The 15,009-nt window shown below is 36.8% G+C and overlaps 1 protein-coding gene across 1 annotated transcript in view; it reads left to right on the top strand.

Annotated features, from left to right (window-relative positions):
- The window catches only part of DBT (dihydrolipoamide branched chain transacylase E2), a gene marked incomplete at its 3' end in the record, with an annotated part of 53,558 nt that overhangs the window by 14,244 nt on the left and 24,305 nt on the right, over positions 1 to 15,009 (top strand). The window contains 1 exon segment of the mRNA NM_001134018.1: positions 4,088 to 4,269. Coding sequence (NP_001127490.1) covers positions 4,088 to 4,269 — 182 coding nt within the window.

The raw sequence follows: 15,009 nt of genomic DNA on the forward strand, positions 1-15,009 counted from the left end.
AAAAAGGGCCTGACACAAACAAAAGCCTTTCATCCTCTACCCCATTTCTTTCTTTCACCTTCTGGAAAAATAGAAACACCTCTGGGTACCGAACTCAGTTTTAGAGGTTTTTAGAAGTGGCAGTTAAGATGAGTAAATAGATTACTTCCCACCTTAGATTTATACCATTAAAGATCCTTTTAAGAATCTGGTTCAACCACCTGAACATTCTTTTCTTGTACTTATTATTATTGCTTTGTAAGTTAGAAGAGAACTGTAATAACATAAACATACCTTATGGTTATGTCTCTGGTGGCACTGTGGGATTATGGAAAGAGCAGTGGACTTCAAATCAGAAGAGTCCAACCTGGAAACTTATTAGCTGTCCTACCTGTGACTCACTTGGTCTCTTAATGTGTCATATGAGGATAATAGTACTTGCTCTGCCAACCTCTGGAGTGTTGAAAGGATCAAAATAATGCCATGTATAAGAAATGCATTTGATAATACCTTCTTTTCAAGACCAAGATAGTAGTAAAAAATCTGTATAGATTTTTGACTTTTTTTTTTTTTTGGTAGAGATGAGGTCTTACTATGTTGACCATACTGGTCTTGAACTCTTGGCCTCAAGTGATCTTCCCACCTGGGCCTTCCAAAGTGTTGGGATTACAGGCATGAGCCACTGCACCCAGCTTTTTTTGATTGTTTTAAAAAACCATTTCTTAATTTCTACCTCTTATTCTCTAGACCCATATTCTTAGTATAGGGCTTACGGCTCTTGGAAGGGGAAATCATTTTATTCCTAATAAAATTCTAAAAGCTCTTTTAATGAGAAACTAATCATTTGATTAGTTTTTCAGAAGTTCTTTAAGAAATATTAAGAGCTTTCTTGAATTCTGTTTTTTTTTTCCTAAATATTGTAAAAAGTAAAGTAGAGGTTCCTCTTCAAAGACTTTCTTCCTCATTTAATTAGGAATAAATAGTAACTTCTCTTAGAAGCAAAATTTATTCAAAGACCTGTGCTAACATTCTTAAATATCTGCTAGCCGTGATAAAGAAATCAATGTACTTTATGTTCTTAGCTCCTACAATTTAGCCTAAAAATTTGCCCTGGCATGCTTATACTGGTCCAAGCAAGCATTAGGTCGTAGGCTGTTCCTCTTCCTTATTTGAAGGTGTTCTCACCTTTCTCAGCATTCCACAAGTTACTTCCTCCTTCCTTTGTTCTCCTCTACCTTTGCCTCTTTTAAAAAGTGCTAAGTTGCTAGCCAATCAGGACAAATACAGAGTGTGAGGTCCCATTCCAGCCAATGGAAACTGGACACAGCAGTAGGTTGGTTGCGTCAGGTTATAAATGACCCTGTCTCCTTTGTTCGATATACTCTTGTGGCAAAACTGCTGGTGAGTGTACTTTTTCTGCAGGAAGTAAAAATGGCCTTGCTGAGTAAATTAAATTTATGTTTAACTGCTATTTCTTTACGGCACTGAGGAACAAGCATTTCAAACAATATCCATAAATAACTTAAGGAAAAAATATGTATTGTGTTGCACTTGGTAAAATGCTAAAGGGCAGAATTCTGTTCTATAAAATGAAGCCTGAGAATAGAAATTTAAATATGTAAGGAAGCATAATTTAACAGAAGGTAGTGTGGTTTTGGGTAAGGGTAAATAAAACCTCATTCTTAGAATTTGTGGGTGCGTATGTATGGAAAAAGAAAAAAATACTTAAATTTCACAAATCCTTTGACAAACTTCTAAAACAAGTTTAGATGTTATGTGTGCTTTTGTCTTAAAGTCTATTTTGTCTGATAGTATAGCCACTCTAGCTTGCTTGCTTTCTTTTTTTTTTCTTTTTTTGAGAGACAGGGTCATGCTTTGTAGCCCAGGCTGGTCTCAAACTCCTGAGATTACAGGCCTGAGATCACACCTGGCCTTGTGTGACATATCTTTTTCAATCCTTTTACTTTTTACCATTTGTGGTGTTGAATTTAAATTGTATTTCTTAGCATATAGTTGGAACATTTTTTTAGAATCTATTCTGCCAATCTTTGCCTTTTTATTGGAGTATGTAAACTTTTTACTGTATATTTTAAAGTTATTTTCTTTGTGGTTGCCCTGAGGATTACAATTAACATGTTAATTTAAAACACTATAATTTGGATTAGTAGAAACTTAATATCAATAGAATACAAAGACTTTGCTCCAATATAGCTCTATCGCCTCTTCCTTCCTTTTGCTATTTCTGTCATATGTATTCCTGTTTTTCTTTTTTAGAATTATCATTCCATTAGCCTGGCATGGTGGCACAGGCCTGTAGTGTCAGCTACTTGGAAGGCTGAGGTGAGAGGATGGCTTGAGCCCAGGATGCAGAGGTTGCAGTGAGCCGAGATTGCACCATGCACTCCAGTCTGGGCAACCAGAGCAAGACCCTGTCTCAAAAAACAAAACAAAACAAATAATTATCATTCCATATTGAAAGTATTCCATTTTTAAACATCATAAAGCACATCAACACAGTTTTATAAGTATTGCTTTAATGTGGTTGTCTTGTAAATCAGATAGGCTTTTTTTAAAGTTACAAACAAAAAGTTACAAATAAAACAAAATACAGATGTGGCCAGGTGTGGTGGCTCATGCCTGTTATGGAGGCCAAGATGGGAGGACTGCTTGAGGCCAGGAGTTCCAGACTAGCCTGGGCAACATAGCAAGACCCTGTCTCTGCCAACAACAACCCAGATGCTCCTTGACTTATGATGAGGATAAGTCATAAACCCATCAAAACTAAAATGTCTTAAGTTGAAAATGCATTTAATATACCCAATCTATCAAACATCATAGTTTAGCCTAGCCTACATTAAACATGCTCGGAACGCTTACCTTAGCCCACATTTGGGCAAAGTCATCTAATACAAAGTCTGTTTTATAAAGAACTGTTGAATATCTTATGCAGTTTATTGAATACTGAAAGTGAAAAACAGAAGGGTTGTTGCTTTTACACCATCATAAAGTTGAAAAATTATAAAAGTCAGAGACCATCTGTAGTGCCAGTTCTCCAGGGATTTTGCTTTTTGTGGTGATCCAAACCTAGTATTCCCCTTACAGAGGCTGCGAGGCTGCTGATTTGGCTCCTGCTGCACTAGGGAAAGGAGGATGGAAATTGAGCAAGTTAAAATACTACAAAACTCAGCCATTTTTCCTGAATACATCCTTCTCAGTTGTTGCAAGCCTTTTTTTGATTTCCAAAATTCTGAAAAAATTGATTTTTAACAACTTTTGTCACTGTACTTGTTGCTCATATGGAAGAGCAGATTTTCAGATGTCTTTAATCCATCATTCTGGAAATGAAAGTATGTGCTTTTAAAGCTGGTTTCTATGTCATGGGTGCTGTTTTATCATAGGCTGAGGACTGGTTAGGACAGGAAGACAAGAAGCAAGAATGACAACAATTATCTGTTGCTGGCAATAAGTCAGAAATAAGGGCTAGAGACATTAAGAATGCCATTAAAATGAAAATTAGATGTATTATTTCAGGTTTGGTCCCATTCCTCCTGTTTTGCTTGCCAAAACTATCTAGAAAAGCCTGTAAAGTATACCTAAAATGATTATGGGGTTAGAAGGACTTTATATAAGAACAGGCTAAAATAATTTTAGGAAGAAAGACGAGGAGAACTCCCATCTAAAATTCATGAAATTACAAAGGATATGTATTGAGGACATCAATTTTTAAACTTACTTCTGGAAGTACTGGGCATCCCTTAAAGTTTGGAAAAGGGTAATGTAAGACAATAGAAGGAAATACCACTTTAAAAATGTATTTTTAGAACTTGTTTTTCGATAAATGGGTCAGACAGAAAACCTGAGAGTTTAATTAAATTTTTAGATTATAGACTATGAATTGCTTAAAATTTTTTTGAGTATTTCTTGCAGATACATTGAAGAGACTCTGGAAGTCATTATAGTCATCTCTGAAACATTTCTTAGTACACCATCTGAAAGTAAATGCTGGGCTAGATGAATACTGATCTAACTCAGCATGGCATTTACATCCTTAATATGATCTGTACTTATGACTGTTTCTGTAAAAGTGTCTCATTTCTTTTTCTTTTAGGTATGTAAAAGAAGGAGATACAGTGTCTCAGTTTGATAGCATCTGTGAAGTTCAAAGTGATAAAGCTTCTGTTACCATCACTAGTCGTTATGATGGAGTCATTAAAAAACTCTATTATAATCTAGATGATATTGCCTATGTGGGGAAGCCATTAGTAGACATAGAAACGGAAGCTTTAAAAGGTATTGTAAGTCTGTTAATCTATTTTACCGAATTGATTATTGGTCTCTTTTTGTCATTGGGTCCCAATTAAAAGTGATCTTTGTTTTGTTTTTTTGTTTTTTTGTTTTTCTATTCCTATTTATTTTTGGCTCTTGGGGAAATGTAATCTTTTCAATGTGAAAAAAGGCAGCAAGTTCAACACAAAATAGAAATCTGAATTGTAGGATAAGACAAAACCAAAGGTGGGGGGGAAAAGGCAACAGCAAAAGGAAGAGATGAAATGTTGCAAAAAAGATGGAGGATGTCCCATCCTTTCTCCTCTGGGGAATGACTCAAACATTCAGGTGGCATTATACACTGTTCCACATAAGTCAGTGATGTTATTCCTTTTGGAGGGGTAAGAAGGGGTGGGAATGGGCTTTTAATAACTTACAGGATTTGAGTTGGAGTTTTAGAAGCCGAAATCAGGAAAATTGAAAAGGTTCTCTGTGAGTCATGATTATCTTTTGGCCAGTTGCCATGTTAAAAATGTGTACAGTAACACTTCATTTACCTGAAGTCCTGCCTTCTGGAGATCTTAGTGTTCAAAGAGGCAACAAGCTCTCTCAGTAATTAAAGATTCAGACTATAAATACTGGCCACAAAGAACAAAAATTGGAGTATCTAAAGATGAAATCTAATATAATGGATTGCTGTGTTTGCCACTGATACAAAAAAAAAAAAGCACTCTTGTTGGGGATGGTTATAAACATTTTCAAGAGAAGTTGAAGAGAAAAGAAGGAAAATTAAAATGAAAGCAAAGATACCAGCATTTAGAAGCAGCAGCAACCATGGGACTTACAAGTGATAGATGTCCTGTCAAAAGGGAATTCATCATGAGAATGTTACAGAGGAAAGCTAAAACAGTTGGCAGTCCCAGTGGTGGCAGGCAGCTGGCTGGCTAACTCAGAAGTTCCTTACAGCACTGTTGTGGTATACCAAAGTTTTGTCATCTAGGAATCAGTTTTGATACTAGGGGCTGCAAGAGCAATAGGTTCTGTGGCAGAACTCCTAGGCCAGCATTCCCACCTTGGAAGTGCTGAGATAAAGATATCTCACTGTAATTCAGAAGTCTAGCAGGAGTAATTGAATTACAGTGTCTGGCTGACACTTAGTTCTGCAGTCGGTAGAACAATAACTAATATTACAATCTTTTTTTTCCAGAATCACATCATATAATTTATGAAATTTTTTACACTTATTATTCTGTGAAATATTCCAGTTTAGCAGATGAAGAAACTAAACCCAACTAGAAAGGTTGGACAGGCCGGGCGCAGTGGCTCACGCCTGTAATCCCAGCACTTTGGGAGGCCGAGGTGGGTGGATCACGAGGTCAAGAGATCGAGACCATCCTGGCCAACATGGTGAAACCCCATCTCTACTAAAAATACAAAAATTAGCCAGGCGTGGTGGTGCGTGCCTGTAGTCCCAGCTACTCGGGAGGCTGAGGCAGGAGAATCGCTTGAACCCGGGAGTCGGAGGTTGCAGTGAGCCGAGATCGCACCACTGCACTCCAGCCTAGGTGACAGAGTGAGACTCCATCTCTTAAAAAAAAAAAAAAAAAAAGAAAAGAAAAAAAAGAAAGGTTGGACAATTTGCTCAATGGTTGGTGACAGGACCAAAGTTAGAACTTAGATGTCCTGAGTCTTTGTCCAGAATATTTTCTACTATGATATGTTGCCTCTAAAAGCTAGAAGGTGATTTATTGAAGGCTTCCTACTACTTTTTATTATTATGAAAGCAGGAGGGGTGCATTGCAGAAAGTTCTAAAATACAGAAAGCCAAAACAACAACAAAAACCCTAATGTTCACAAATCACACTCAATGCATTCGTGTATATCATTCCAGATATTTTTCTAGGTCTTATGTGTACATGTAGGTATTTTTTTAACCAAAATAATATATTGTATATGCTGTAGTCCAGTCTGTTTGCTTTGTTGATCTATGTTTTCATGACAGTACATTTCAATTTTATTTTTTTGTTTGTTTGAGACGGAGTCTTGCTCTGTCACCCAGGCTGGAGTGCAGTGGTGCGATCTCAGCTCACTGCAACCTCCACCTCCTAGGTTCAAGCGACTCTCCCATCTCAGCCTCCTGAGTAGCTGGGACTACAGGTGTGCGCCTCTGTGCCTGGCTAATATTTGTATTTTTTTATAGAGATGGGGTTTCACCATATTGGCCAGGCTGGTCTTGAACTCCTGACCTCAAGTGATCTGCTGGCCCCATCCTCCTTAAGTGGTGGAATTACAGGCATGAGCCACCACGCCTGGCCTATTTCCATTTTATATGATCGAGAGACCATATTTAGATTTCCTGAATTATCCCCAAAATGTCCTTGATATTTCAATTGATTTTTTTTTTAACTAGGATCCAATATAGGACCATACATTGCACCTAGTTGTTATATCTCTTAAGTCTCTTTTAGTCTAGTTTATCCTCCTCTACTTTTGTTTCATGACACTGATTTGAAGAGATTGCTTTTGTTTTGCAGAATGTCAAACTTTTTGGATTTGTCTTGTTGCATTGTGGTGTTATTTAACTTGTTCCTCTAGTCCTTATATTTCCTGTAAGCTGGAAGTAAGTTTTAAAGGCTGAATTCAGGCTGGGCTCAGTGGCTCACACCTGTAATTCCAGCACTTTGGGAGGCCAGGGTGGGTGAATCACTTGACGTCAGGAGTTTGAGACCAGCCTGGCTGGCCAACATGGTGAAACCCCATGTCTACTAAAAATACAAAAATTAGCCGGGTGTGGTGGCACATGCCTTAATCTCACCTACTCGGGAGGCTGAGACAGAATTGCTTGAACCCCAGAGGCAGAGGTTGTGGTGAGCCAAGATTGCGCCCCTGCACTCCAGCCTGGGAGACAGAGCAAGACTTTATCTTAAAAACAAACAAACAAAATAAAAAACAAACAAAAAAAATTAAAAAATAAAGGCTGAATTCAAGTCAAATATTTTGGGTGGAATACATCATAGATTGTGTTGTGTACTTCATGTTGCTTCACATCAGGATACACTTAACATCTGATGACTGCCATAGTGATGCTAAGTTTAAACACTGAACTAGGATAATGATACCCTTACCCCTCTATTGTGGAGTTGTGTTTTACCCTTTTGTAACCAGAAAATTATGTATGTAGTGTTAGCTTTGACACTAAATAAGTAGGTTCTAATATCATCTGAGAGCCTTCCTAGATCAATAATTGCTTTAGTGGTTGTGGAATGATGATTTTTGGATTTTGTCATTCCTTTAACATTATTAGCTGGCATTCTTCTGTAAAGTGGACCTTTCTCCTCTCATCAGTTGGGGCTATCTGTATGCTGCCTGTATGAAATACAGTTCTTACTGGAAAGAAAATAATGCTTAATTCTTTCCCTTTGCCAGTTCTCGAAGTAAGGAGTTCCTTTAGTAGTCACTTCAAATGCTGATAGTAATTTTTCCAGCATTCTCAGTGTATGTATGAGTGTATAGTCATATGTCGCATAACGACGTTATGGTCAACAACAGACTGCATATACAACAGTGGTCCCATAAGATTATAACACATCTTTACTATACTTCATGTTTATATATGTTTAAATACACAAATATTTACCATTGTGTTATAGTCACCTACAATGTTCAGGACAATAACATGCTCCACAGGTTTGTGACCTAGGAGCAATAGGCTATTTCATATAGCCTAGGTGCATAGTAGGCTATACCATCTAGATTTGTGTAAGTGCACACTTAAGTTTGGATAATTGTGAAATCACCTAGCAATGCATTTCTCAGAACATGCTCCCATCATTAAGCAATGCATGACAGTATTTCAATTGATTTCATGTGTTTAATTGATTACAATCATTATTCTTCTCGATGCTCAAATCATTATAGTGGTGACCCCTTCAACCTGGCTCCTATGCGTTCTATTAACATTGTCCTGTTAACTTTTAAAAGCTTCCTTGCACAAAAGATGTTCTCGGATTCACCTCATACTTTTCCCACCCCATACCTGGAATCATTCATTTCTTCAGGGGCTCTTGTTTCTTTAAGTATTAGTGTAGAATGAATAAGAGGCTATAATCTGGGCATTAGGGGTGCTTCCTATTACTTTGATTCTAAATTTCTTTTGAAAGACATTATTGGCTAGGCACAGTAGCTCACGCCAATAATCCTAACATTTTGGGAGGCTAAGGTGGGAGGATCACTTGAGCCTGGGAGCTCGAGACTAGCCTGGGCAACATAACGAGACCCCATCTCTACAAAAAATAAAAAAAAATTAGCCAGGTGTGGTGGCGTGCAACTGTGGTCCCAGCTAATTGGGAGGCTGAAGTGAGAGGATCACTTGAGCCCAGGAGGTAGAGGCTGCAGTGAACTGTGTTAATGCCACTGCACTCTAGCCTGGGTAACAACAGGACCCTGTCTCAACAAAAAAAAAAAAAAAAAAAAGAGGCATGATTTAGAAAAATTTAAAGAAAAACAAAACAAAAATTCACCTTTAGAATTACCTGAAATAAACAGTTTTTTGTTTGTTTTTTTTTTGGATTCAGATTTAGAAAGGAAAGAGTGTTTCATTCTTGGCATAAACTGACAAGTAAGGATTCTGAACATTGCTATGGATGTCATTAAATTAGAATGTCCAAGCTGGAAACCAGATTAGATACCAATTTAAGTCATCTAAAAAAGCCAGTTATTTATATGAACAAGTAAACAATTGGAGTTTGTTATTTGTTTTGTTCTGTTTTGTTTTTTGACATGGGGTCTTGCTCTGTTGTACAAGCTAGAGTGCAGTGGCACGATCATAGCTCATTATAGCCTTGAATTCCTGGGCACAAGCAGTGCTCCTGCCTTAGCTTCCCAAGTAGTTAGGATTCCATCATGCCCAGCTAATTGGCCTTTTGGTTTTTTTTTTCTTTTTTTTTTTTGTGAGATGGAGTCTTGCTCTGTCTTCTAGGCTGGAGCGCAGTGGCACGATCCCAGCTCACTGCAACCTCCGCCTCCTGCGTTCAAGCAATTCTCTTGCCTCAGCCACCCTAGAAGCTGGGATTCCAGGCATGTGCCACCACATCTGGCTAATTTTTGTATTTTTAGTAGAGGTGAGGTTTCACCATGTTGGCCAGGCTGGTCTTGAACTCCTGGCCTCAATTGATCTGCCTGCCTCCGCCTCCCAAAGTGCTGGGATTATAGGTGTGAGCCACCACACCTGGTGCTGGTTTTGTTTTTAGAGTTCATTTTGACATCTCAAGTAAGATCCAACTTAATAAGTCTGGTTATAGCAAATTATAAAATCACAGTGCATTTTGTGGGGGCCTGTGTTTTTTCTGGAAAATTTTTTTTCACAAAAATTAATATTCTCTATAACATGATAAATCTTAAAGAAATTATGCTGAGTGAAAGAAGCCAGACCCCACCACTCAAAAGAAAACATGCTATATGATTCCATGTACATAAAATTTTAGAAAATCCAAACTAATCTCTAATGACAGAAAACCAATGAGTGGTTGCCTGGTGATGGAGTATGCAGGGTAGGGAGGGTTGGGAAGGAGGCATTACCAAGGAGTACGAGGAAACTTCTGGAACTGATAGACATGTTCATTATCTTGATTATGGTGATGGTTTATGTGTATATACATATTTCAAAGCCTATCAGATTATATATGTGTGTGTGTGTATATATATATATATAATATATATTTTTTTTTTTTTTTTTTTTTTTTTTTTTGAGACGGAGTCTTACTCTGTCGCCAGGCTGGAGTGCAGTGGCATGATGTCGGCTCACTGCAACCTCCGACTCCCTGGTTTAAGCGAAACTCCTGCCTCAGCCTCCTACGAGTAGCTGGGATTACAGGCAGGCACGCACCACCACACCCAGCTAATTTTTGTATTTTTAGTAGAGACGGGGTTTCACCATGTTGGCCAGGATGGTCTTGATCTCCTGACCTTATGATCTGCCCACCTCAGCCTCCCAAAGTGCTGGGATTACAGGTGTGAGCTACCGTGCCCAGCCTCAGATTTTATATTTTATGTATGTGCAGTTTATTGTGTGTCAGCTGTATCTCAGTAAAGCTTAGAACAAAATTAATGGCATTGGATAGGTTATATTTACAGTAAAAATTATCTGACAGTATTCTTCATAGAGAACTGATAATTTGCTAGCCATTCTATTTCATTTGCCATTCATAATATGTTTTAAACAATTATCTTGCATGCTAGTTTTATTTCACATCTGTACCTTTTTGCTTTTATATTTGGACTTGTTTTTTATATTTTTTATTGTAAGAATAAACTGTGAAGCATAAGTCCATGTATCAAATAAGCAGGCCTATAGAAATTAAATTCAGCTTAATGAGAGAAATTTATATATGCTTCGTTTTAATTGTGGAAATAAGAAAGATTTCTAAATATTTTATGTATCTTTTCTTAAGCAAGAATTTGTAGTAATACTGAATTTATGTTTTTCCTGTCTTAATGCTAGTAAAACCAATTACATAAAAGACGAACACAGAGTCTTCTAGAAGTATAAATTATATTATTAACATTTTACAGGTGGAAAATTATAGCATAGAGCCATGAAGGGTAGACGAGATCAAGACTAGACATCTTAATAGTAGTATTGGAAATTAAGTCCTATCTTGTAATGCTAATTATATTCTACAGTACTGTCTTTTGTAACATAGTAGTAGTCTGCTTTTCAAAGCTAGAGGGTCATGATAATTTTGGTGAGGGAAACTGTATTTGTGACCTCCAAGTCCTATCTATGAGTCCTTTGACTGTAACAGACCTCTACTTCAAAACAGTTTATTGGACTCACTTATGCCAACTTGTATCTGTGACATATAAGAAGGCATATACTATCAAAAAAAATTACAAGTTGAAATCCAGTTACTTAATTTTTTTTTTTACTTAACATTATCACCATTATATCAAAGCTATTCCATGTTTCAGTGCCTTGTCTACTGTAAACTTGGTTTAGACCATGTGCAGTCACTCATGCCTGTAGTCCCAGCACTTTGGGAGGCCCAAGTAGGAGGATCATTTGAAGCCAGGAGTTTGAGACTAGCCTGGGCAACACAGCAAGACCTCATCTCTACAAAAAATTTTAAAAATTAGCCAAGTGTGGTGGAGCACACCTGTAGTCCCAGCTATGCAGGAGACTGAGGTGGGAGGATCACTTGAGCCCAGGAGTTTGAGGCTGCATTGAGCTATGATTGTGCCACTGCATTCTAGCCCAGGTGACAGAGCAAGACCCAGTTTCTTAAAAACATGCGCACACAAAACAAACATAAAAGTTAGACGGGTGTGGTAGTACACCCCTGTAGTCCTGGCTACTCAGACAGAGAAAACCCTGTCTCAAAACCAAAACAAAACTAAAACCAACTCAGTTTAAATTGTGTTACCTCGAGTTGTCTTTACAGCTGATGTGGTAACAGATGCTTTCTCTAGCCTCTATTTATTTAATGCAGTAAAATGATTCCTCACTTTTCTAAACAACTAAGGCTCTTTGTACCAAAACTTTTCAAAAACTTTTTTTTAGAGAAATCATTAATTTTGTTTTTAAAATTTCATATATGTTAATTCTTAAAGTGAGGATATTGAGTAAGCTTTTTTGATTATGCAAAGACATGTTATAAACTTCACCACTGTACTAGAAACAATACAATTCTGCGTTTGATTTTTAGTTTTTCGGCCCATTTAGATTGTCCTTGTGCCAGGTCGTCACCCACCTTCCTAACTTTCTGAGAAGACATATAACCAAGTTTGTTAAGAAATATTTGCTAACAAAGGCAAATAGGAGCTGATTGAGAGTGTAAATACCTTTCCTCTGGGTCAAGTGCACAGTTTTAATGCTGAGGCTGTGTGGCACCTATTTTAGGTACTCTGGGCCATGAAGCTATGTTAAGATGAAGTTGCCAGGATGCTCCACCACCAGATAAGTGGAGAGTTACTGAACCTAATTGAGAGGTACCATGGGGCAGTGAAAGGAGGAGAAAGAGGGACGTGAGCTTTAGCAGAATACTTTATAAAACTAATATTATTCTGCCATTATATTGCATTTACCCCTTAACATCAACTTGTATTGTTGATTGGTTTCTCTGTGCTAATACTATATATACATCTCATTTAACAAATGTAATATCTGCTTTTGACACATGGACCATCGAGACTCTGAGAGGTTAAATAACCTGCCTATGATTACATAGCTACTAAGTGGTGGAGTTAGGATTTGACCTCAGCTCTGCTTAATGTGAAAGCCCATGCTCCTAACCACTTTGTTACACTGATAATTTAGTTCAGAGAGGATGGATATCAGCTTCATTTTGCATCTAGAGTAATGGGACTTACATTCTAACACTTTACATATGCATATTTACAAAATTCTGCTACAACAACACAATTTAGTTTACAAATACATAGATTTTATAATATTGAAATGTTTACCAGGATTAGTATAAAATGTTTTAAAGAAAAGCTCTTTGACATAAAACCATTCCAATAATGTAGTGTATCATCTAACTAAATTACATTCAGTAACATAAATTGCATGGTTCAATGCTAGGCATAGTAGGTGCTCTTGGTAGCTACAACTGTTCATTTTGTATAGCCTATTGTAGATTAAATTGATTGATTCGCTGTTTTAATAATTTGAAGTGAAAAAGAAAATGCAATGAAATCTTTTCAGTTTGGATGTCCTTAATTTTCAATTTATGAACATTCGGACAGGAACTAAAGTTTATTTTTGTGCTATGAAGAAAGGTCTTCCAAACGCACTTGAATACTTTAGTATTTCAAAGCATTTTTCTTAAAAGAATTTCTCCTAGCTGAGTGAATTAATTGGATTACTTAATGTTATTCTTAGAAATACCTAAGAATATTGCAGTTTCACAGTTTTATCAATTCATATTATTCTTTTATTTAGTTAACCTGAAATAATGTGGTTTTATTATAAATTTGCTTTCTACGAGGAATTACCTTAACACAAAATTGACAGGCTTCATAAGAAAAAGTGCTTACTTAGCAGAGTTCGTTTGCTTTTTCTTAAAATTAGTTAAAGCTTCTAAAACTGTACTCTAATTCCCTAACTGAAGATCAATCATCAAAGGCTAAAATCTCACATATTAGACTGTGATGCTAGAAACACTAAAGTCATATCAACTGGGGAGACTTGTGAAATTCAAGTTTGGTCAACTTCGTCCCCCTTAGAGTTCGTTTCTACATTGGTAACATTGAGAAATCTGTCCTACATACTCATAACATTTTTGTCATCAGAGGAGAAAATATGTGTAAAAACACTGAAGGAGACCAAGGCAGGAGATCACTTGAAGTTAGGAGTTCAAGATCAGCCTGGGCAACGTAGTGAAATACTGTCTGTATTTAAAAAAAAAAAAAAAAAACAGCAAAAAATAAACATTTTGAAGATTATTTAAAATCTTCTGCTGTGTATTAAGGTGGTATTTTATTACTTGGTTAAGAGACAGCTTTCTTCCAACAACTACATGACTATTAGAAATAATATATGAGTGACTTCTCACAAGTAAGTTTGTCATTCATATTTACACCCAAGTTACTCTAAAAGGGTAGTACTATGTAGGTAATATATCACAAAATGTTTTCCAGAAAGGTGAGTAGCAATAAATTACTTGGTCTTTTGGAAATAATGTAATAATTTTTGTATGTTATATATTTGGATATTTATACATTCTCTTCAGCAAATATGCATTATCCAAGTTAGCATTGGAGTTCCTACCATATTGCGGTTCCTACCATTGAATCCCCTGATTTTCCTTTGGATCTTGGTTCCACATGCTAATCTTTCTTTCTCATTTCTCCAATGACTTTAACAGATGCAGAGAATATACAGGGATTCTGAAAATTCAACAAAATTATGCCTTGATCTATAGGAGTTGTATTCTAGCTACTTTGACCAGAAAGAAAATTTACTAGGGCTATGAACTAATGGAAACAGCACAGATTGAGTCAGCCCTAGGACTGAATTCAGCTCTTAGATTTATTAGGTGTCTGACCTTGAGCCAATCTGTTCAGTCAAACCTCACTTTTTAAACTGTCTGTAAAATGGGGATAATAACACCTATCTTAAACAGTTGTAATGAAAAGTAAGATACTACATATGCAGGACAGTATTTGACACATAATAGGTGCTCAATACAAGTTTTGGGGTTTTTTCTCTTCCCTTCCTCACCTTTAGGAGAATTTCTTTGTAGCTCCACTGGGCCAATTCATAGACTAGTAAAGAGGAATGAATAGACTATCTTATCATAGTTGCAGTAGTAGAAGATTTTTATTTACCTAGAAATGAATGTCAAAACTGTCAAAGCAGATTCAGTTGTCTGTTCATTTTCAGAAGTTCTGTCAGTCTTTAATCTACCAATTCAGGCAGATTATGCTATACATATACATCACTGGTGATTTCCTAACAGCAGAATTTGACAATTAAATGCTCTCAAAAACATTTTTTTTTTTGCTTGCAGAAATATATGCTAGTAGCCTGAGATAGTTTTTCTAATAACAGGAATCCAGAACTAGAGAATAAAACAACCAAATTAGCATTAGCCACAGCAGTTCTTTTTTCTTTTCCTTTTTTCTTTTTCTTTTTGAGGCAGCCTTGCTCTGTCACCCAGGCTGGAGTGCAGTTGTGCAACCATGACTCATTGCAGCCTTGACTTCTTGGCCCCAAGTGATCCTCCCACTTCAGCCTCCTGAGTAGCTGGAACTACAGGCACA

This window comes from Pongo abelii, chromosome 1 (assembly GCF_028885655.2).
Source record: "Pongo abelii isolate AG06213 chromosome 1, NHGRI_mPonAbe1-v2.0_pri, whole genome shotgun sequence".
Classification (NCBI taxonomy): domain Eukaryota; kingdom Metazoa; phylum Chordata; class Mammalia; order Primates; family Hominidae; genus Pongo; species Pongo abelii.